Source organism: Urocampus carinirostris, chromosome 4, assembly GCF_059441175.1.
Source record: "Urocampus carinirostris isolate Australia breed hairy pipefish chromosome 4, RoL_Ucar_1.0, whole genome shotgun sequence".
NCBI lineage: Eukaryota > Metazoa > Chordata > Actinopteri > Syngnathiformes > Syngnathidae > Urocampus > Urocampus carinirostris.
This window is the reverse complement of record NC_142352.1, coordinates 32,086,164-32,111,415: the sequence shown is the minus strand read 5'-3', so window position 1 is coordinate 32,111,415 and position 25,252 is coordinate 32,086,164. Positions and strand designations below refer to the sequence as shown.

The following is a 25,252-nucleotide window of genomic DNA, read 5'->3' as shown; positions in this document are numbered from 1 at the left end:
TTTTCAAAATATTGCGCAATAAAAGGTACCATATTTTCCAGACTAGAAAATCCATCTGATTATCAGACACACCTTCAGAAATACACCCTTGTGAAATATATGTTTTCATATATTAGGCCATTTTAACTGTAAGGCACATGAGATTAGAACAATATAAAAAATGTGTTTTGTAGAACATAAATTTCAGCAACTAAAATGAACAGATTATTCATGAATGAATTAATGATATTGACATGATCTTTTCAGGGGCTCACAATTAAATTATGATTCCGAGTTGTAAAATCTCTTGTAGTATTTATCATCTCTGCATTTTGTAAAAAGAAATAAAAAAAATCCAAATAACAATTGAGTTTATTCCCACTACAGTTTATTTAACTTGAGGAAACTCATGCAGACTGGAAAGGGACAAAAATAACATGCAAATACAGAATCATTGTTAATGATTTAATTGTCTCTCTGTTTTTTATGTTTTTTTTCCTATTTTATGTCTGCATATATTTATAAATAAAAATGTTTAATTGAGTATGCATTATACAAAAGAGCTAAAGCTTCTTTAAATATCTGCAAAGGACACCCAGTTGCTATTTCATTAAAGCAATATTTTTTTGTATTGCCTTGAACAACGTTTCTGTGACTTTTATTTTGATTCAAATAACATTGGGATGGGTTTCCTTAATGTTGTCTGGTTGTTTATGATAGTCAGCAAATACAACATTGTGAGTGGCGGATAGCTTTAGTGACATCTAAAACTGCATGTCATTGTTTGATGCTAATTGCTCCACATTTGGCCCATGTTTGACTTACGTGGTTAACATATTTGTCACAATCTGCCAATAATGTTGCTGTTCTTAGATACCCTTTTGGGTGGATCGGAAACTAGGAGATTTCATAAAAAGAATGGGCTCAGGGGAGAGACTTTAGGACAGATTTGAAATTTTGGCTTCAAGAGGGTATTTTTGTACAGTCCTCTCCTGTTCTCCTTGCAAGTTCAAAATTAAGTAATGTCTTCTCTATTTATTTTGAGTGTTTACTAAAATATAAACGTATCAGTAGTATTCATCAAATGAAATGAGTTCATTGAAATGAAAAATCATCCCCCCCCAAAAATGACATTTTGTAGCCCTATTTTGCAGTTGTCCAATATTAATAAGAGAATGAACTCATTGCAGGTGGGACCGCATGATCCTAACGGAAAATGACACGCTCACAGAATTTTGGCTCAAGATGGATGGCCTCAAATGTTTTCATGAAACAATTTTGCCATGTGATTGGGGGGTGGATTTTCATGCCGCACACCACAAACTACATGTCGAATTGAAGAATAGAGCACAGAGAAAAAGAAGATGCTAGAGTGAGTGATGGAAGATACACACCCGTTTCTCCCCAAAGAGTATCGTGAGCATCCATCTGCACTGCCAGCTGTTCATCCTCCAAGTCCAGCAAGCTCTCTACCACCTACAGAAAATGGCATCGTTTGGTGTTTTGTTGTGGGCAAAGGGGAAAAATCCAAATAAAAGCACAGACTCCTCATCACTCCCCACATTATTCCAAACCACCACAATAAGGGATAAGCATGCACTAATACCGGATATTGATATCGGGGCTCATAACAGGCCAGATTTTGAGCTATCAGTTATCGTGAGAGCTATTTATATCAGTAACTGCCAGCACGCTTGTGGCCGTATTCTCGGCAACTAAAGAAATCTATGACTTTTATCTACCCGTTAACTTTTTTCGATTGCACTATACATGGTTTTTCTAAGTAAAGAAAGGAATAACAAAACTGGAGAATTTATTATTGGGGAGGATAATGTTATGCATCCAAAGCTTTAATGGTATTGGAAATGAAAATTGGGAGAAGTGAGTGCTGAAAAACAGTTTACTAGTACTGATTTGAAAACAATAGTATCAAACAACCCAAGTAACAATGAGGATTCTCGACTTCAGCAAGGTTTCTTAGCAAAAACATGCTTATAATGGGTGCCAAATATATTTTGTATAGCCTACTAATATTGCTTGGGGACCGATCCTCCTATATGTAGAAATAAATGTAACAAGAAATAAATACCAACAAATATATGCCGTATAAATAAATAAACACATGAATAAATTACGTAATAACTAAATTTGTGGCATGAATACAATCTATATATTTAAGAATTTGGGGGTTTGTTATGTCATTGATTTGTTTCAGTATTTATTGTGTTGCTATTGTCATGATTGCTGATTCAGGGCACCTGCGAATGCCCCGTTGGCACCAACAGCCCTGAGCTCTGATTGGTTAATGGACTCTTTTTAAACCCCCGGCTTCCAAGAGGAAGCTGTCAGATCGTCCTGCGAACCTACACTTTTGCTAGGCAAGCACCTTACCCTCCGAAGATTTCCTGCTCTGTTTTCTTCTGCCTGTTACCCGTTGCCGACCTGTTTCTAGACCAGTTTCTGCCCTGCTCTGGACCTGTTTTGCCCTGTTTCCTGCCTGACACTTGTTGCCGACCTTTTTTCTGGACTCGATTACTGCCCTTACTCTCCTGTCCCGGCTACCGACTAGCTTTCCTACCACCCACGACCATCCCCGCTCGACGCGCAAATGCCACTTTCGCGTTCCTGCAATCAGCTACCCGTGTCCGACGATCATCGGATCGTGGAAGCAAGCACTGCTCTCTTTTTCAATAAAACTGAGTTTAACGAACGCTATTGGGTCCTGTCTCTGTTTCTGGCTTGTGACAGCTATTAGCTATTGCGCATGTAGGACTCTCAGCAGAGATCATATTCATGTAGAGAGGCCTTAGTCTGTTGGAAAAATGTGTCTGGCGACAATAGACGGCAATGAAATTCCTATTTCTATGATCGATCTTTGTTGACAATGACGACTAATCATTGCAGCCCTAGTTTCAGGTCTGCAGGGACATTTGCTATTCTCAAGAGGAGGCTCAATACTCACTTTTTAAATATGCTTTTAATTGAGCATTTTTATTTTTATTTTGGATCTGTTTAACTTCTAATCTTTTACTTCATAATACTTAACTTTTTTTAAATTTCGTACTTGTACGGTTTGTTTTGCAGTTTGTTTTTTATTTTTATTTCTATTTTCATATTTCAGTGCTTCCTCATTTGGGGGTACCACACTGGTAGGGTGTGGTACAATGGCTAAAAATCCTGAGGCCATCTGCTGCCATCCTTTTCAGTGAGAATAAGTTTCCCTCAGGTCCCTTTCCTCACATGGTTAGTCTGTGCCTTGCCATAATCACATTTGATTTCTATCACTACTTATTTTGTTTTTATTGTATTTCAAACATACTCTGTGTCTGTGTATTATGTGTTTTGGGTTGTCGGGGAGGGGCGGGTATGTGGAGCGGTGATTTTACTGTCTTGTTGTGTGCTGAATTATTTTCTACAGCACCTTGAGTGACAGTTTTTTTTAAATTTTATTTAGAGATGCTCATATAGAGAGATACTTATACCTGCGTGTGTCCCACACTGGCTGCGGCACTGAGCGCATGCTGCACAGCCTGCTTTTTCCCAGTGGTGGTTTGGTGCTGCTGTGGCTCTCCGGCTTCCTCGGGTCCCCAATCCTGTGCCAGCAGGATGGCGATGATGTCCGAGTGGCCCTTGAGCGCGGCATGGACCAACGCGCACTGGCCACTCTTATCAGCCCGGCCCACCTGGCAAACGAAGGAACATAAGGAGGGATTTGTGGTGGTCTGGGCCTTTGCTTCAAACAGGCTGACCTAGATGAGCCCACTTGTTGAACGTCTCTCAAAATAGATGATGCAAAAGTGCCGATTGGCGGGACAATTGCCCGAGGCCCTTTGAGCTTCTAGTCAGTTTCTTTAATATCATTCAGCCTCTTTGATATCCAGTGTTTCAAGTATGTGCACTTGTACATTCTTCGATTTCACTAGTAAAACAATTAACCAGTTTAGTAGGATGACTGACTCACAATAAATATTTTTTTTCAATACCAGACGGCTTGTAGGCAAAATTGTAGAGCCCATTTTCTCAACTGGTGGGTCAGGACCCAAAATTGGGCCGCAGACAATGCCAAATAAACTAAGTCAGGCTGCCGTTAATCACAAGTAATGCAATGACAAAGCCAAGCCACCAGAGAGCAGCGTCTGCGTCATTTTTAACCAGACTTGTTGCGAAACATGGCAACAATTTCAAGCATTTACGAGCACTTCCCCCAGATGTAAGCATTTTTCAATCCTTGAAAACACAACATTATAATACAAACAGTTTCAAGGACTTCAAGGATCCGTATGAACCCTGAGAACAAGGAATTAGAGCTCCAGGGGTTTTCCAAACACACACACACTCACCTTGGCCCCTTTCTTGCAGAGCAGGCTGACAACGGCGGTGTGACCAGCGGCCGTGGCGAGGCACAGCGGCGTCACGCCACTATCGGTGATGCCGTCCACGGCCGCGCCCATTTCCAGCAACAAGCCCACCATCTCCATATGTCCCAGGTGGGCGTGAACGGCCAGGATGGGGGCGTGGCCCACCACCTCTGTGTACCAGCTCACATTGGCGCCTCCCAGGATCAGCAGTCGGCTGACCTACATGCGGTCCACATTGATATTCCAACATGGAAAGCTTTCAGACTTGGCCACCAATGTTGATCAAAATATAGGATTATGCTGCAAGTCTGGATTCAATATTAGACACATGTAAGCTTAGCCGCTTTGACAGGTGAGTTTACACATGTTCTTCTATTTATTTTACTATGTGGCTATTTTAAGCACTTTAAGGTGGTCAGCTTCAATGCAAGTACATACGATAATTCATAAGTAGAGAGCTACTTTTGGGTATCTGAGGGGCAACATAATTACTTCTTAAATGATGTAACTTGTAATGGCAACTCATTACTTTTTTTCAGTAACGCACCCTAAACTAGTAACGACTACAGTATTTTCTTACTCAAGACTAAAGCACTGGAATGCTCTGCCCTCTGATATTCATTGTAACTGTTTAAATCTAGGCTTAAAACACACTTCTATTCTATAGCTTATGAATGACCTCTACTTCGCGTTGACAATATCTGTGTATTAAGTGTTATTGCAACATCCGCTGCAGCCTGTTCATCTCGGAAGAGGATTACCACTTGTGTGGCATCTTCTCAAGGTTTATTCATTTTCCTCATGCTGAGGTTTTTGAGTTTTTCCTTGACCTCATGTATGTTTTGGATCAGTGGATGGTGTAATAACAGTCAGTAGTTGCAATAATCTGTGGTCTGTGCAGCCCTTTGAGAATCCTTGTGATTAAGGGCTATACAGATAAACATGACTTGACTTGACTTTAGGTGAAGGTCATTACGTTCTGGTTTTATTGAACTCCCCTCCAATGAGGGTGATGTATTCTTATTTCTTCAGGCTTGTGTTTTATTGAGTGCTGGCTCACAATGCAGCCTCCACCCTAATTGAGATGAATGTAATGCCAACACATTAGTGTCAAACACAAGGCACTGGAAGCAAAAAAGAACAAGATCCTTTTTAAAGCTGAATCTTCTTAACTAGAGGCGGACAATTAATCAGCTGATATTAGTTCACTTCATATTGATTTCCCTATCGCCCCTCTCAAACGATCTGCTAGTATTACATGTTGTTAAAGCCTGAAAATATGAACTGGCGTGTGCCTCAAAAATTCCCTATAAATTAGAAAGGCTTTATTTATCATAGTCCCCTATTAGAAGACTTGCCTCACTTTTAAAATGTCCTAGTTATTTCCTGTTGAAAAGTCTGAGAATTGTGCAGCCCATTGTGTGTTAAGCGTCACCTTGATGTTAGGCGTGTACAAGTTTCTCAGGGATGCAAGTGCAGCAGACAGGCTGTCTGTGCTGCAGTTCACCCAAATGGCCTGCAGGACAGTGGAGGACACACCCGTTTTCTTACTCAGACCCTTTACAAACAAACAAAAAAGAAATGTATTTAGTATTGGATACTTTTGAAATTATGTGGTATAAAGAGTATTCTCCACTTTATATAATTTATTCATAAAATTTGTATTTTTTTTAAAGGTTTCAATATATTTTCTTCATCCGCGTGTTCGTATGACATCGTGAAATGGATGAGAAGACTGCTGAAGTTGAGCAGTTCCGTGGAGGTATTAATTAAACAGAATATGCTGGAAAATGTGAGGTTTAGAACGAGGATGAATGGCTTTACAAGTGCACAGGCAGACAATCCCTTTCATACTAGGAGGGTGGGTTCTGACAAAACCTTTAAAGGTAGTGGGAAGATTTCTACTTCACACCACCCCTTTGCCTAGACTGGCAAATACTGAAAAAACTCAAGGCCTTCTCCTAACTGCGAACTGAAAACTCCACTTGAAACAATGTAGAGTTCACGTATGTCTTCACCTTGAATATGTGAGCCTTAAGGATGTGATGTCCCAGTTCCATGGTCTGCTGACGGTTGAGTTTGCCCTCCTGTCGGGAGAACATGAATGCCAGTAGAGCATGACCGCTTCTGCGGAGAAATCCAACAAGAATACATTAAGATCTTACTGTATTGCAATTAACATTTATGCCTTCATTGTATGTGCTGCAGTCAGTTGAAGGTTGTTTGATAATTATGATGTTGGTTTCTCTGTGGTGTTTCAATGTACGTGATAGCGTTAAGCTAGAAGAGTTTTATTAAACAAACTTATATTTTGTTTGCCTTTAAAAGAACTCTGAGTTCAAGGTTGGGCTTTAATTAAAGAGTTAATGCTTTAGCCATGAATTCACTAGTTATGGTTGCGGCACATCGAGAAAAGTTGCAGAGTTTTGCAGTGTTTCTGACAACATTTTCCATGGATACCTCAAAAGCAGTCTACACGGTTTTTTTTAAGTTGGAGGTAAGTGCCACTTACCCTGAAGTTTTTTAGTAACAGAAAAAATACACATAACTATGTGCCATGCCGATTGCCCAATTAAACCATTTGTTGTTGTTGTTGTTTACAATGGGCAAGTATCAATTTTAGAAATTGGTATTTGTTTTGGCACCCACCAACAATACTAGGATAGAATAGAATAGAATAGAAAAGAATAGAATAAAATAAAATATACTTTTATTGTCATTGTTACAATATGTGACAACGAAATTGGGCATGACACTCAAGTTCACACATTCACAGTGAGGTAAAAAAAACAACAAGATAAAGGAACAGAGAAGATAAGGTTATAAAACAAGGAGGACAAGGTTATAGTTATAATTTACACAATATTTACACAAGAAATGTCGGCATGTAGGATTTTACATACAGTTTGGTATCGTAAGGGTTTGTGCAATATGCATTTGGTGCAAAAATAGACATCATCGTGCAAAAAATAGTCAACATATGCATTTAGTGCAAAATAAAATGCAATATTGACTGCCGTTTATTAGCTATGGCGGCGCCCTCTGGCTGCGGCTGCATCGACTCGCTACAACGGGTCAGGTGTATCGACATTTCGTTCTGTGTACATTGTTACAAAGAATGACAATACAAAGGAAATTATTATTATTATTATTATTTAACAAGCATGAACCTGAAAATCAAATGTTTTGTAGATCTCTGTTAAATGGATGTAATATTAAGGTAAATATTAGGTGGGATTTTAAGATATTTCTTTAAACTCATCAGTCATTTTTTGCAGAGAAATGGGAGTTTTGTGAAGTTATGGTTTTGGCGTGTGATATTGGTATTGGTGAACACTCAATATATGGGTATTCATCTGATTTTTCATCGGCATTTGTACGTAAATAGAAATTAAGTGTTTCTTTAACATCACTTTTAACTTGCATTGAAATGTTTTGTTTTTGTGTGTCCATGTTGCAGCAAGCTTCAACTGGAGTCATGTTTATTTGTATAGCCCCTCATCACAAGGAGTCTCAAAGGGCTGCACTGACCACAGATTATTGCAAACGACGGACTAATATGACAGCATCCCCTGATCTAAAACCTACACGAGGGCAAGGAAAAACTCAAAAACCTCAACATGAGGAAAATGGAAAAACCTTGAGAAGGGACCGCACATGAGGTAATCCCCCTTCCAGGAAGTTGCAACAACAAATAATACACAGATATTGTCAACATGAAATATAAGTCATACATAAGCTATAGAATCAAAGTATGTTTTAAGCCTAGATCTAAACAGTTACAATGAGGTTGCAGATTGAATCTCAAGGGGAAGAGCATTCCACAGCACTGGGACCCGAATGGAGAACACTCTCAAACCTGTGTTTATCTTTTTGTCTCTTAGGATCACTAGTAGACCAGCATTTTCAGACCGAAGGCTCCAGACCGGAACAAACGGGGAAATTAAGGAGTCTATCCTTTTATAATTTATTGATATTATTCTACACAACAAAACTTTTTACAGTTCTCTTTTACGAGGTGTAATTATGTGTAATAAATGTAACTGACTTTAATCTACGAGAACACTTTAAAGCCTACTTTACCTACACCAGGGATGTTAAACTCAGTTTGGCTTTGAGGCAAGATCCAAACTTATGTTCTCTGGCGGGCGGGATCAGTAAAATAATGTCAACTCCAAATATTCAGCTTCATTTTTCAGTACTATGTTTTATCATTCAGCCTTAATTTGTAGCCTACCCTATGTATAATCACAGATGACAATGGATCCTGTCACAGCACAAAAAAAAAATCATAAACAAATAGGAAAAAGGATTTTCCTGTTTAGCATAGAATGTGTTAACTGCTTCATTTTAACAGTTGACTAAATGCAGTTTTACACCTGAATCAATGCACCACTCTATACAAAGGCGAGTTTGTAATTTTCGCCTTAATTGTCGTACTGGTTAGAACTAAATTAAAAAATGTACGAAATAAAAGTTTTAGCAGAGCATAACATCATCTCTTTTACTCATTTACGCCCCCTAACGGTCGGACGGAGCACTTGGTTTGTATTTATTTCAATAATCATAACATTTGAACGAAAGGACCTAGAGACTCAAAAATGTAATCATCAAATGGGCAGTGCCAAGCCCGCAGGCCGTATCGTTAACTAGCCTTTCCTAAACTTGCAGAATATCACCTATCTGGAACATCTTTCCCCTCAATAAATGTGTATATTTTGGTGTTCAGTCTGACCTTGGGTCACAGAGGAATTCGTTGCTTTCGCCATCTGCTCTCCAAACGAGCCACTCTCTGAAGGAAGGGTGGCATAGCATGCGCGTGCCATCTCTGCGTTGTACCTACGGGCACACGCAAGACAACATCTCTTTAATGAGTTGACTTCCCAAAATGCAAGTTTGCCCTCAGTTGCCCTTCTTTGTAGATGGAAGAAACAGGCAGTTGGTGCCTGCCGAATGAATTTAATAAATCAGAGAAAATTTTTGTAATTTTCAGATTTTAAATAGCGAGTAAGTGTTACCCCCCTTACTCCCTTTTTGTGATATTGCCACATTTCAGGCTTTAAATTTAAGAAACTGACAGTATTTCCTATTATATTTACAACAATACAAACTCAAAAGTAGGTGTTGCAAAAATATAGTCCCCCTTTTCTCCCAGCTCAGCTGCCTGACTCCAAAAGTTCTATGATGACTTCTTAATGATCCAATGTTGACCTAAACGACTAAGAATCCCAAACAAAGTGCGCCTGTGTGTCATTAAGTCTCAGTTTAAATGCACCTGCTCTATAATGTGTTCAGAGGTCTATGAAAGGAGACACTGGAGAACAGACAGCATTGTGAAGAACAAAGAACACAACAGCCAGGTCAGGGATAAAGTTTTGAAAAAGTCCAAATAAAGAATGGGATTCAGCATTATTTTGAAACATTTACACATCTCCCAGAGCACTGTGTGTAATAATATCAAAATGGAAGGAGCATAATAACACTGCAAATCTGCCAAGACTTGTCCGTCTCTCTAAACCCAAGCAAGGAGAAAACTAATCAGAGAAGCAACAAAGAGACCCGTGAGTACATTGGATAACCTGCAGACATACACAGCAGCGGTGGAACAATCTGTGCATAAGACAACTATTAGTTGCACTCTGCAAAAATCTACCCTTTATGGAACATTGGCAAGAAGAAAGCCCTTTCAGAAAGAGTATCATGAAATGGCCAATGTGGTGTTTTCAAGAAGCCCCATGAGATACACTAATAACAGATGATACAAAATTGAACTTTTGGGCTGAATGTTGGGATTTACGTATGGCGTAAGAGTAACAGTTCACATCGAACTAAAACCCCATCCCATTGTCAACCATGGTGGTGGCCGCATCATTCTCTGGAGTTGTTTTCTTTTGCAAAGGTAAGATTGTTTGAGTTGTTGGGAAGATGGATAGAGCCAAATAGAGGACAATACTGGCAGAAAATCACTTAAATTCAGCAAGAGACCTGAGAATGGATGTAGGCTCACCAATAATGGCGCCACCCATACATTTGTTGGCCATCCTACTGGCCACCCCCCTTCCCAGTATATCGTTAGATTGATGTAGCATCAGTTATGACTTTTAGTTATGGTATGCCACCCCAAGATTTTAAGTGGCCCCACCTGGCCACCCCTATGAAAAAATTCTGGTGGCGCCACTGCTCACCTTCCTTTAGGAAAACGACTCTAAACATAATGCAAAATTTTGAAATGGGATGGTTTAAAATGTACAATATGATTGTGATAGAGCAGAGGTCGGGAAACTATTGCTCGCTGCCATATATGGCTCTTTTCAATGAATGCAACTGGGTCGGCGATAAAATAGAGTTGCAGAATTATTTACTGCATTGTTACATTCAAAGCCAAATGGAGCAAGCGTGAAGCCAAGACAATACTGAATTATGAAAAGGTTTGGTCCGATATATATAGGGCACAGTCTTAACTAGAGTTTACAGTAAAGGGTGTCACACCAACAGGCTCTGTTTTCCGAGTGAGGTAGACACACTTCAAGTGGTGTATTTGAACTGATATGTGATACAGGCTTTGGCATTATTGTTATTTTACAATTTCATCAAACATCACACAGTGAAAGAAAATGTGATGAAAAAAATGTTTTGTTTTTTTTGTCTGGTGAGTTTGCTTGATGATTTTGTGGAATTTTGTCATTAAATATATGGTGTGCCACTCTCCCCCCTCCAAAATCAAAATATTTTTGTTTTTATGGCTCCTTGGGTCAAAAAGGTTCCAGACCCGTGCTAAATAGCATTTGCCGCAAAATTTGAAAAATGCAGTGCACAAACGATCACCATCAAACTTTAAGGAACTTAAGCTTCTATGTAAAGAAGAATAGACAAAAGTTTATGTTTCAAGATGTGCAAAACTTATAGAGACATACCCAAAAAGACTAGTCGCTATGATCGCAGCAAATAGAGGTTGAACAAAGTATTAACTCAAAGGGGGCCAATATTTTCACAACACGTGACCTACTTTTAATTTTTTGTATTTGTTAGCGAAAAAGAAAAAACTTTTTTCTCTCTGACAAGGGAAATGATGAATGGGTGTTGGCCCTACTGTACATATACTTTATAACACTTGTCAAAGACTTCATTTATACCATCTTCGCGTCACTTTTTAGAATAGCACTTAAATTTATTTTCATCAAAGCTCTGATAGCACTTTGACAAACATTCTTAATTGGCACAGAAATTAAACACACACCCTGACAGAAATTTACCACAAGAATGACTACAAATGTTGCGAATTATACAGTCAAAAGAGTTTTAATTAGATGACAATATAGCCTATAGGTAAACTTTTAATGTAGGTTAACTAAAATAATACAACATATTTAAAGAGTCCTTGAAAATGCTACGAAAACTAACAATTTTTTTTCACACATTTGACAGTAAATTTCCATGCTTTAGAGAACAAACCACCATAGTAGCTGGGCTAAATTTAACTTATTTTTATGCTATCGACTTGAGGCGAAATTCAGCAAAGTTAATAAACATGTGATGTGGCTGCAGTTGGTGGAATGGAGTGCGAGGTATTGCACAGAGTGAATCAAGGAAGCAAGGATTTGGGTGCTCTGAGGAGAGTGATGAGCAACAAAAGCAGGGGTGTCAAACTCATTTTAACTCGGGGGCCACACGATAGAACAAACATTCTGTCGGGGGCCGGACTAGTAGATTAAAGAAAAATAAAAAGAGGGATAAAGAAATAAAAAAAAGAGGGAGGGAAAAGGAGAGAGGGCGGGACAAAGAAAGAAAAAGAGAGAGGGAGAGAGCGTGAGAAACAAAAGAGGAAAAGAGAGACACAGAGAGTGAAAGAGACAGAGAGTGGGAGAAAAGGGGTGGAAAAGAGGGGGAGAGAGAGAGAGAGAGAGAAATATAAGTACAGTGTCTTTGTTCGAGGCACCTTTCTTTGGCAACATCAAGTTGACATATCTTAACCTGCAGCTTGTTTTTCTCTTGCGCTCCTCTGAGTGTTGCTCGCGGGCCGGATTCAATCCCTTAGCGGGCCTGATCTGGCCCGCGGGCCGCCAGTTTGACACATGTGAACAAGTGTATGAGTATGGATGTTAAGAGGGGAATTTATGAAAGTGTGATTGTATGGTGCGGAGACTTGGAGCCTGAATGCAGATTTAAGAAAAAAATTAAATGTTTTTGAGATGAAGTGTTTGAGGAGTATGTTAGGAGAGACACGATTGGATGAATTGAGAAATGAAATTGTGAGAGACAGAACTGGAGTGCTAGTGGAACTGAGCAATCGTGTGGATAAGAGAGTACCTGGTTGGTTTGGACACATGGAGAAGATGGATGAGGAGCAAATGTTGAAGAGGATCTACAGAGCAGAAGTCAATGGAAGGAGACCAAGAGGAAGGCCGCGATTGACGTGGATGGATGGTGTTATGTGTGCACTGCAGGAAAGAGGTCTAAATATAATGGAAGCTAAAGCTCTTGGTGGCAACAGGAATGAGTGGAGAGGTGTTGTAAAAGGATAGTGGGATGTTAAGACGTGTTCTAAGGGATGGTCAGGGCACCATATGATGCGGCAGGGGTAAACCTGTGAAAGCTGTCGGGCCCAGCTGTTGAACAGAAGAGTGTGTTGTGTCACCCTGACCCGAGTGACATAGCCGCTTTCTTGTGTCCCGTTTCATCTGGAGGGACGAAAGCATGACCATCTTGGTTGCCGAGGTGCTTGACTTTTTTGGGTGTTTGGGCATTTGGGTTGGCCATGGTCCATAAAATGTTTGTGTGTGATTTTTGCTAGTTTTTCCCTTTTTTAATTTTCTTGTTTGTATGTTTGTCTTGTGATCAGTCACCCCTTTCGAGGGATATGACCAGGGTAGATAGATAGATCATAAACATATTCCTGCTAAATCTCTTTTTTGGTTTCTTTCAATCCCCCTTCAGTAATACAAGGGGCCTGGTGCCTCAATGTATCAAAAAACACTGCATGCATACGTATTTTGGTAAGTGCTCAACTTATATTTGTGGTTTTCTTACATTGCAATTCATTTTTGTTCGCCATGCTGCAGCAAAAAAAAAAAAATCATAAAGCAGATGAAATTAACGCACGCACTGCCATTGACGTTTTAAGCTGTTAAAGGTAGTGATCTAGTTAATGCCAGCGACGTCTACAGCTGTCCCTGGCTGGTTAGTACCTGTTTATTGTTGGTTAGTTTAAGCAGCTCAAACTGATATCTTTATACTTGAGCACGTGGAATGCATATTGGAATGTGTCCACCTCAATCTGTTTTGTAGGGCAACACTGCTGCCAAGGTGTATGACTGATCGATAATTGATATTTTAGCCATTAATAGAGAGCTCATAATTCCGATGTTGCTCACGAGCAGCTCCCAGTCTCACCATGAATCCCGCCAGGTTCTGTAATCTCTGCTGAAAGTCCTTCCAGACCAGTTCTCCCTTCACGCTGCCAGCATTGAGCGCCCGAAACATTTGCTCATCCGTCAGCGGGTGCAGAGATGCCAGGCCCACGTTAAGCACCGGAAGCACTCGCTCAAAAACATCTTTGTCAGGGAAGCTCACGCGGCACATCAGCAGGTACACCTGACACAGGTTGATACGTTTGTAGATTAGTAGACACTCAAAAGAAGGAGAGAAGACGTCAATGGATTTGAAACTTGCAAGGAGAGGATTGTACCAGAACCATCAAGATAAAACCCCTCAAGCTGTTCTAAACAAGGCTTTGTCCACCTTTTTCGTTGCCAAATGCAAGAACATTTTAAGGACTTTCATAGCCAAATTTCTCCTGTACCATTAATAAAAGAGGAAATTTGGTGTTAATATTGTATTTTGCAGAGCCACAAATATAGAGATTTTATATGCGATTTTTAATCTTGCGTGTGCATTTATCTGGATGTGTGTAAATCTTGAATACATTTCTTTAAAATACAAATCTCTTCCCATATAGGTGTTGGATAAAATGACAGCAATATGTATCTTACATTTTCAGTTGCAGGAAGTTTGTCCTGTTACAATTTACCATTGGGAAACGCTACCTTCATTTTTTGCATGGCAAATAATAAATATCCAAATTGATTCATAATCCTTGCACTAATTCACATTTCGTAGTGCACTGTTGAGTTGTAGCATGCACCTGTTCTCTCAGGTCTGACCTGTAGGGGGCGATGGCAGGAAAATGCAAACTGACAAACTAAAATCAGCTGCAGTTAATCACAAGCGAAGAAGAAATTCAATAGCAAAGTGAAACCACCACAGAGCACTGTCTGCATCATTTTAAACAAACTTATGGAGAAACATGGCAATAATTTTAAGCATTTACAAGCACTTCACCCAAAATTCGAGCACTTTTCAGTCCTTGAAAACACATTAAAATTCTGCCATTTTTAAGGATTTCAAGCACCCGTATGAACTCAGTCTAAATCTCCTAGATTAGAAAAAGCAGTCAGTGTCTGAAAAATAAAAGAACAGCAAAGTTATTAGCCAATAGTGGCCAAATTAATAAACAACACAAGCATCCAAGGCAGTCTCATTTGCAAGTCTTCAATATTCTAAAGAGAAGCAAGCAGAATAATCTTATTGCGGGTTCACATTTTAAAATTAATTCTGGTGAATGGTAGGTAACTATTCAAATACTGTATTAAAGATTATGTGTATTTGGGTAAACTATGTTGGCCTGGAGAGGGATGGGCGCCACCATGCTGTACTTGTCCAAGATACACCACAGGAAATGGGGCCCATATGAAACTAGTGGTTCAGGGATCCATCCATCCATCCATCCATGCACCCATTCATCTGTTTGTCCATCCATCCATGCACTTGTTCATCCATCCATCCATCCATCCATGCACCCGTTCATCTGTTTGTCCATATATCCAACCAACCAACCAACCAACCATCCAACAAAACCAACCAACCATCCAACAAAACCATCCATCCATCCATCCATCCATCTATCCATCCATCCATTCATCCATCCATCCATCTATCAATCCATCTATTCACCTGTTCATCTGTCTGTCCATCCATACATGCACCCATTCATCTGTTTGTCCATCCATTTGTGCACCCGTTCATCCATTCATCCATCCATGCACCTGTTCATCTGTTTGTCCATCCATCCATCCATCCATCCATCTAACCAACCATCTATCAATCCATCTATTCACCTGTTAATCTGTTTGTCCATCCATACATGCACCGGTTCATGTTTGTTCATCAAGCCATCCATTCATCCATGCACCCCTTCATATGTCTGTCCATCCATCCATCCATCCATCCATCCATCCATCCATCCGTTTGTCCATCCATCCATCAGTTTGTGCATCCATCATTCCATCAATCCATCCATCCATGCACCCGTTCATCTGTTTGTCCATCCATCCATCCATCCATCCATCCATCCATCCATCCATCCATCCATCCATCCAACCATACAACAAAACCAACCAACCAACCAACCAACCATCCATCCATCCATCCATCCATGCACCCGCTCATCTGTTTGTCCATCCATCCATCCATCCATCCAACCAATCAACCTACCATTCTTGATAACGTAAAATGTATATCATGGCAAATGTGGTAGGGGGTGGGGGATTTTTTAAGGGTTATTGTTCTATCTTCTTTATTCATTATCCATTGTCCATTATCGGTCAGTTCATAATACGCTACAAAGCCTAGGAGCCGGGACTTTTACTCTCAGTCAAAAGGCCAAGCTAAGGTCCTAGCCTTAAAGCCTGGCTGCGATCATTGCGAATGCACCATTCCCGGAGGTACTGCAATACCGGGCCGATGCGTGGAGTGGACAGAGCAAGCTCTTATTCCACCTGCATTAAGCAAGAAGGCAAAGCTTTCATGAAGTCATAAAGCAGATGTGTTTTCAGACTGTTCTCATATGCTGCTCTCCTTCATACTGACGATGACGCTACCTCAAAAGGTGTCAATCATTCTCTGAGAGCTATTTTTGTGCATTTTCCAAATATTTCACAGATTTGCCAGCTTTGTGTGAAAGATTGTTTAAAAAGTAGCAAAGAATTCTCCAACCATTTGTGTTGCTCCACAGTTTTTGTCAACACTGGGCTTGACAAACAAACATTTTCTTTCATTCAGATTATGCATATTGTGAAATTCTCCATTGTTTTCTTCTAAGGGTTTTGTTTTCCAGTAAAGTTTAAAATTATTACCGTATTAAAAACTGATCAATATGTGGGATATATGCATTCCTGCAAAGTAAAACGCTTTAAAAGGACGCTGTGTAATGTTTGACCACTAGAAGTCGCTGTATTGTGCAATGTAACCAAAAACGAGTGCACACACTGTGCACTTAAACTTAAAGTTACTGCAACTTTGAATGAACATTCTCTGGTGTTGGCCTAGGAGACTGCTTGTGTTTTGGATTTTCCTTCATAGAGCAAGGTAGGGTTTTTTTTGTTAAAAACCTCATAAACCAAAATGTTTGTGTTTAGAGGTGTTTGTACAAAGGGGTACCACTGTATAAGTTACTCAGCGCACATACGTGAGAATTCTTCACTGGCTCTGACCTCTGATAGTGACACCGGCACAACCAGGTAGTTGCCTCCTTTAAGAACCAGGTGGCCTTTGTGGAAGAGATCCAGGGTGAGTTGTAGGTAGAGGACGGAACCGTTGCTGCGTGTAGTCAGGTAACTGCTGAACTTGCTGAGGAGCAGGGGGTCGGGCGCCGAGCCGGTGGCCGTGGTGACATTGGCTGCAATCTGAGGGCTACCGCTCACCCGGTGGTGAATATAGTCGCTAAGGTCGGCTCCCAGCTCGCTGCTGTCGGGCAAGATGTCCAGTGAGATGCCAGAGAACGGGAGCAGGGTGGTTATTTCCTGAAAGAAGGGGCAGGAGAGAAAGGGGAATGATTATAGCAGGGGTGTCAAACGCATTTGAGATCAGGGGCCACATGCTAGAAAAAAAAACATTACTGTGAGGCCGATCTAGTACATTAGTGAGAGAGAGAGAGAGAGAGAGAGAGAGAGAGAGAGAGAGAGAGAGAGAGAGAGAGAGAGAGAGAGAGAGAGAGAGAGAGAGAGAGAGAGAGAGAGAGGAGAAAGAGAAGCGGAGGGAGGGATAGTGATAGAGAGAGAGTAAGAGAATGAGAGAGAGAAAGAAACAGAAAGAACCATGAGAGATAGAGAGAAAGACAGAAAGAAAGACAGAAAGACAAAGGCATAAAAATAAAGACATAAAAACATAAAGTCATAAAGACAGAAATACAGAAAGAAAGACAGAAAAAAGGGAAGAAAAGATGTGAAAGATAGTGAGCGAGAGAAGGAGTCTGAGAGAGAGAAGGAGATAAGCAAGAGTGAGAGGGAAAGAAAGCAATACTTAGAAAGAGAAAAAAAGAAAGTGAAAGAAAGAGTGCAAAAGAGAAAGAAAGAATAAGAAAGAGAGCAAAAGAGAGAGTGAGATATAGCAAGAAAGAAAGCTAGAAAGCAAGAATGCAGGATAGCAAGGACGAACGAAAGAAAGCAAGAAAAAAGAAAGAATAAAAGAAAGTACAAATGAGAGCAAGAAAGCAAGAAAGCAAGAAAGCAAAAAAGCAAAAAAGCAAAAAAGCAAAAAAGCAAGAAAGCAAGAAAGCAAGAAAGAAAGAAAGAAAGAAAGAAAGAAAGAAAGAAAGAAAGAAAGAAAGAGAAAGAAAGAAAGAAAGAAACAAACAAACAAACAAACAAACAAAAAAACAAACAAACAAACACAAACAAACAAGAAAATAAGGAGAAAGAAAGAAATACAGCTCCAGTGGTTTTGGGTGTAAATTGGCCTAGCTTTGGCGACCTCAAGTGGCGAAAGTCAAGCCCGCTTTTCAACTTTTTTTCTCTTGTGCCTCTCCCAGCGTTGTCTCGCGGGCTGAATGAAAACCATTGGTGGGCCTGATCTGGCCCCACGCCCTATGTTCGAAACCCCTGAATTATTTAATTTTTAATTTTTCATCATATACTGTATATTATATTTATGTAGTAACACATTTTAATGTTCACTGATCGCTGGCGTAATATTGGTTGGAGTAGTTGTTGTTGTTTCGTGGGAAAAATATTGCTTGTAGTCGTAGTAGTAGTCGTATTACTTGTAATAGTAGAAGTTGAGCTAATACACTGTCATAAACTATAGAAGTAGTTGTAGTAGTAGTTCTAGTAGTGATAGTGGTAGTAATAATAGCAGTAATAGTCATAGTAATAGTCGAAATACTCGTAGTAGTAATAGTAGAAGTAGCACTAGTACACTGTCAAAAGTTGTAGAAGTAGTTGTACTAGTAGTTCTAGTAGTAGTCTTATTACTGGTAGTAGTAGTAGTAGTAATAGTGGTAGTAATAGTAGCAGAGTTGTGCAGGTTACTTTTAAAAGTATTTAGTTATAGTTCCTCACTGAATTACTCTATGGTTAAAGTAACTAGCTACCAGGGATAGTAACTATTTCCGTTCCTTTATAGATAAGTTGCATATCAAAGAATTTCAAATTTAGTGAACCGTGACCCTGGTTCTGTGTGTGCTGTTGAGTCACCTCCTGCAGCTTCTACAGCAGGTTCCCATACAGATCAGACTTTCATCTACACGTTGTACCTTAATGGATCCAATGTGAGGGCCTGCTACTGGACACCAAGGGAAACCAGTGTTAGCTGTTTCATGTGCGGTAGAAAACTCCAACCCAAAACAACCGTTCTGGAGAGGGATGGTCGCCAACAGGATGTAGTCACCCAAGACACACAACATAATGGAGAACAGCAATTGGACTATACCGTTGAAATATTTCTAAATGTTGTGCAAAAAACATCGACTATTTCCTCACATTCTGCATGTTCATGAATTTGGGATTATTTCGAATTAATTCTAGGCCGGGTTTTTTTGTGTATTAACTAAAAGCAGTTAAATGAGAACCAGTTGCTCAGACATGGGTGAGTCACGCGCAGCCATGACAGTAAATAGTGTGACAAGGACTCAAGCAGCAGCAGTGGCGGCAGCACTGTTCAGAGGCCTCTCTTTTCAGATCAACACACACTTTCTCATGCCCTCTTTCGGCATCCTCATCTGCTCCACATCTTATACAACTACTTGCCACTCATTCACCAGATATCGCACCGCAACAACAATAACCCTAAACCGTTGACTTGTGCAAGTCTACTTGCTTGTGACCTACATTTGCGACACCAATTCTAGTATCTGTCCTAGCAAATGCTCTTCACTTCTTTAGAACAATCTGTTCTAATGGTTCTCAAATGATGGTTCTCATGGGGGAACTTGAAGGTGTGTCAGGGGGACCTTGAGCTGTAAAAAGCAGCATCAATGCAAAGTAGCAGCACTAGATTCCTTTCTACCTGTTCTTTTTCATCTGGGGAATAGTTCTCTTAATTTTAAATGGACACTGTAAGCTATTTGACCGCTAGATGTTGCTGTATTGTGTAGTGCCATCAAAAAAAAAAAAGTGAAACAAAGCACAGGGGGTAGACAACTACAGAGACTAATAGTGACCACACTGTACCATTGTTTCTTCTCATTATTTGCTCAGCCTTTCACCAGGTTTTTGTTTTTTGGGGATACACGTAGCAGCAAGATGGTGGACAAACATGTTAGGTCTCTCTTTCTGTGACCCCCATCTTAGGTAAAATAAAAAAAACATTGACTTACCATTTGTGATTCAAATGATGCAAGTATTTTTTGAAGATCCTCTGTTTTTACGCACATGCTCCTTAGACGTTGCTTTTTTTTTCTTAAAGGGGCACTGGGTGATATTTGACCACAATATGTTTCTTTAATGTGTAGTGCGACCAAAAACAAGTGCTACAAAGCACTAGGAAGAATAGAAAAACTATGGAGATTCAAAGTGACCAAACCGCAATGTGTTTCTTTTCATTTTTTGCTCAGCCTTTCACAAGGTTTTTGGTTTTTAGGGGTACACGTGGCAGCAAGATGGCAGACAATCATGTTGGCTCTCTCTCAGTTCAGAGGTAAAATATTAGGCTCTGCCCGAGCTCTGCTCAAGCCCAGACCAAAATTTGGGTCGGGTTGTGCCTAAAATGTCAATCATTACGTTCGTGTTCAGGCCAGGCTTCTCTTTAGCTAAATATTTTTTAAAATTGTCCACCTATCATTGTTCCTTGTTTCTTTTTCTTTGAGTAACATCAGCGTAGTGCAACATGCATGCTTATGGGTATTTAAAACATTGCACCTGTACATGTTTTATGTTTTTGGACTCTGGGAGGAAACCCAAGTAAGCACCGGTAGAACATGCAAAAGAAGGCTGGTGGCAAAATTTGAACCCATGACCTCATAACTGTGCCACTGATGCACTAATCACTCAGTTGCCGTGCCGCCAATTATAGAATGATCTAGTTATAAATTAATTTATTTTTTAATTTATTTATTTCGAAATGTACAATGTCAAACACATTAGTAAAACACAGATGGCTGGGGTCAAAACAATTCACTGTTTACTGGCAATATTAGGAAGTGGATTACATTAGCAAAATATTTTCCAAGACAATACGCAAAACCGAGTGAGTCCATACCTTTTTTGTCCAAGAGGTTATATGAATGACAGAAAAAGGGAGATTTTTGCAGGTTTGTCTGATATCTTGTCTCAATCCATCAGTATTGAGTTTGCGAAGCATCACGACCAGATCAGCCCCCCCCCGCCTCTCCAAAAAAAAGGTGATTGGAATATCCTAACTCACAAATTCAATTATATAAGCTACTGAATGCCTGACAAACTCCAGACTTGCAACTGAAGACACATAGGAGGATCCATTTGCACTTTAACACATACAGCATTTGGAGATTTTGGCTCCGGATTTTGACAGATGAGGCTACTGTTTGCGAGGATTAGCAAGCGGATTGAGTAAAGGCGCCATGTGCCAAAAGTCTGCGTTTTCATACTATGCCAGCGAGACATCCTCTCCATAAATAAACTCACCAAGAGGCCTGTCCTCACTGTGACCACTAGTTTCAGCCAGACCGGGAACTTGGAGACGATCTTGGTGATAAAAGTGGCGATGGTGTCCCCGTAGTCTGGTTTATGGAATTCAGCCTCATTGAGACTATCAACCAAGATAATGTAGTCTTCTTCAGGCAACCTTCCCTCTAAACACAAGGTCAAGAGAAAAACATAATTTTTAGAGTGTTGATAAAGACATTTCAGTGAAACAAAGATGAGATCTTATATATTAAAGATAAAATATTAGACCGTGCTGGAGCTCTGCCCGAGCCTAACCCAAAATTCTAGTCAGGTTAGGCTTAAAATGTGAATCATTACGTTCAGGTGCGGGCCAGGCAGGCCAGGCTTCTTTATCGCAAAATTGTCAAAAAAAGTATCCACCCGTCATTGTTCTTTGTTTCAAACAGCAAATGCAAACACGGGTGTATGTTGCAGAGAACTGTGTGTGTTTGTGTAGGGTGGGCATGACTGTCGGTGTGCGGGACAGTGATAGGCTAGTCTATGCTGTCACTCAAACAGCTGAGCGGGAGCACAAGTCAAAGTATCCACCCAAAACAAACTTCAAAGCACGGCGATAACTCGTATTTTAGCGGCTTGTTACATTGAAAATGAATTCATGAATTGAATTGGACTGAGAGGAAAGTCAGAGGAGGCTAAAAAAAAATGATCACCAGCGAGTGTTCGGTGAATTATCGGGTCCGGGAAGGGATAAGGGCGGCGGAAGTAAAAATTAAGCCGCAACAGTAAGCCGGAACTGTGGCCCGGCAACAACTCTTACAAGCCATCCCTGCTGAGCTTCGATCTCCCCAACACCTGATTCCATTATCTGTGAAACAGACCTGGAGCTACAACTCATCTAAAATTGCATTAGCTGCAAATTATGTTTGTATTTCGATCATCACAGAGACCTGGCCCAAATCGAGTATCCCCAATGCTAGCATACAGGTAGCCGGCCGCTCTGTACATCAATGTCTTACGCTGAAAGGAGAAGCCCTTCAATTTTGTTGTACAATGACAATAAAGACCATTCATTAAATTATTTGTTCAAATATGATTGTCTTTTTTTTATTAGTGAATTGATAATTATCTTGTTACAGTTGTATAAATTCTATGTTACTGATATCTAAAAAATAAATAAATAAACAAATAAATGTTTGTACTTTGCAGGTTTCAACTATTACTGGACTTTTTTGGAACGTAACTCTCATTGAAATCGAGGGATTACTTGACTAAAAGACATTTAAGAGGAGTTGAGCTTGATAAATCAATATAAATGCGCTTGATCAATTTCTAAAAATCATGTTTTTCAAATAATACTCAAGCTCTGACTCATATGCTTTATGCATTTTTTTTATTAGCAGTGTACTTAATTGACCAGTTTATAAGCGTTGTAGGATTTTTAACAAAACTAAACTATTTGATTAATTCTCGGCTGTATGACACCGTTGATTGTATCCAGCAAACAGGGAATCGGTCTTGTTATGTATTATCGAAGGTTTAATTGCAGCCATGCAGGATAGTCAGGACTCAATTGCTCTCAAGGCGCACAAGGGTTCTTCATTTTTTCCTTAACGTCCTTAATAGAGAGATGGAAGAGTCACACAGACTTTTGTTTGGACTGAGTAGGGTCAGTTCATAAGAAGCACATCAATCTATTTACTGGCTGGGACATAAGATATAGTGCAACCTAGTATGGCCGAAGCATCCCGCCAACGAGAGCAACCTCGAAATCTTGTGAGACACCAAAGAGACCCAGAGGCAAAAATAAGTCCCAGAATCTAAATGAGTGATTCATTGGTGATGCATTCACAAAGTCATGACGTTAAAGTTGAGTACATCAGTGTAGTATCACCTTAGGCCACAACAAACCAACATGCCCTCGGGCCTACACGAATAAATGTAGTGACGATATAAATACAGTAAGAAGAAGAGGAGGCAGAGATGGCCACCATCTAAATTCGTATAGAATGGCTCTCAAATGGTAAATGTAAATGGTCTGCATTTATATAGCGCTTTTCAAGTCATTGAAGACCTCCCAAAGCGCTTAACAATGTATTTCACACTTTTCCCTTTTACACACGAAGTAACCAATAGCAGTGTCAGCCATGCAAGGCAACTACTACCTGCTATCGTTGGCATTAGGGATTCAGTGTCTTGCCCAAGGACACTTCGACATATAACACGGAGGAGCCGGAAATCAAACCTGCGACCTCTTGATCCCAAGACGAGCACTCTACCTGAGCCAATGCCGCCCAAATGGTGCATAATAAATACATAAATAAGATCGAACCTCCTGTGTGGAGTTTGCATGTTCTCCCCGTGCTTACGTAGGTTTCCTCCGGGCACTCCGGTTTCCTCCCGCATTCCAAAAATATGCATGTCAGGATAATTGGCCGCTCCAAATTGTCCCTAGGTGTGAATGAACGGGCAAATTGTCTATCCCTGTGTGCCCTGTGACTGGCTGGCAACCAGGTCGGGGTGTCCCCTGCCCACTGCCCGAAGATAGCTGGGATGGGCTCCAGCACCCACGCGACTAAACCGAGGATAAGCGGTGCAGATAATGGATGGATGGATAGACATAATATATATAGTGTAGAATGGTAGGTCCTGAAATCAGCCCAGTTGAGAACTAGTGCTCTAAACCATTCAAAGGAAGATTTAAAATCTTAAAATCTTCCAAGTGTTACTTTTATCAATTATTATTTCGAGTGAGTGAGCATGTACAGAGTTTCTTACCCTTACGCAAACTTATCATGGGCTCAAGGACACCCTTTCGGAAGGCAGCTATGGGGTCTTGGACGCAGGAGCGCAGGCTGAGCATATTCTGAAGATGAGGCTCTTGGATGAGCAGCTCCCTGTAAAGGCTGAGCAATGGCGATCTAGCCAGCAGGGCGGCGACACTGTGAACGAATTCCGGGACCAGGCAGGTGTACGTGTTGTCTGCCTGGCAGAAATGGTAAGCGACCACCTGTAAAAACCAAAAACTTGGATGATTTCGCTTTAAAAGATAAATTGAAGCCCTGACCCCACAATTAGTAGGTTCATCTTTTGAAATACACTAAAAAACACTTTTTAAATGTATTTTTCTCACCAGTGGCAGAAATAAAAAATGTTTTGTTGTCTTAACCGAACAAATAAAAGATGGTTATGTATGGCTCCTTTTGAAGAAAAGCATCAATAGATAGGTAATCCATAATTGGGAAAAATAAGTCCATGGACAAGAAAAAAACACTGATGGCTTGGCTTGCTGTAAGTTTGTTATTAATATCACTTATTCTGTTGTTTGGAGTTGAAGTGTGCACCAAGTCAGAATCCTTGGTCACACTTTCTGCCTCTGCCATGAGGCCAGATAATTGCGTTGATCATTTTGCATCTGCTCAGCACAGCAATGCATTACATGCTGCTCTTTTTTAACGAAAGCATCAATAGATTGGTAAACCTGTATTATGAAAAAAAAAACATGTCATGAGAAAAAAATTACTGGATGACTTGACTTGCTGTTTAGCTATTTTATACTCTCAATAATTCTACTGTTTGGGGCTGAGGTATGTGTCAAATCAGAATCCTTGGTCCCCACTATTGTCTTCTGCTGTGAGGCAAAAAGTTGCGTGCCTCACAGAAGCTCAGCACAGCAATACCATACATACTCATTTCAATAATAACATTTAGATCGAATCACAAAATTGTGAAGTTAAATGAAAAATATTGTGAAGTTAAATGACAGGTGAGGCACAGCCTCATCTGCATCCCCTGACTGTTTAGCTCCATTTCTTTGTTCAATTGTCTTAAAATGATCAACTGTTATTCAACGTCAAATAGTACTTTTGTGTTTACAAAAAGTATTGTTTGGATGTTAAATGTATCACAAAAGAAAAAAAGGCACCAAAGAGAAAGTTTAGCCTAAATGAATTATTTTCACAAAAAGCCGATTTTTCTTGAAAAAGAGTACTGTATTTTCAA

General features: G+C 40.1%; 1 protein-coding gene across 2 annotated transcripts in view; it reads right to left on the bottom strand.

Moving 5' to 3' along the window:
- The window catches only part of LOC148367338 (protein TANC1-like), a 97,067-nt gene that overhangs the window by 26,969 nt on the left and 44,846 nt on the right, over positions 1-25,252 (bottom strand). The window contains exons 10-20 of one of the 2 annotated variants that reach the window (XM_088334197.1): positions 24,029-24,260; positions 21,272-21,438; positions 17,011-17,194; positions 16,886-16,941; positions 13,728-13,928; positions 9,073-9,176; positions 6,356-6,464; positions 5,773-5,895; positions 4,320-4,556; positions 3,462-3,662; positions 1,374-1,455 (exon numbers count right to left, since the gene is read on the bottom strand). In XM_088334197.1, coding sequence (XP_088190323.1) covers positions 1,374-1,455; positions 3,462-3,662; positions 4,320-4,556; positions 5,773-5,895; positions 6,356-6,464; positions 9,073-9,176; positions 13,728-13,928; positions 16,886-16,941; positions 17,011-17,194; positions 21,272-21,438; positions 24,029-24,260 — 1,696 coding nt within the window. Of the gene's footprint in view, positions 1-1,373; positions 1,456-3,461; positions 3,663-4,319; positions 4,557-5,772; positions 5,896-6,355; positions 6,465-9,072; positions 9,177-13,727; positions 13,929-16,885; positions 17,195-21,271; positions 21,439-24,028; positions 24,261-25,252 lie in introns of both variants that reach the window. The other variant, XM_088334196.1, reaches the window with a different exon arrangement.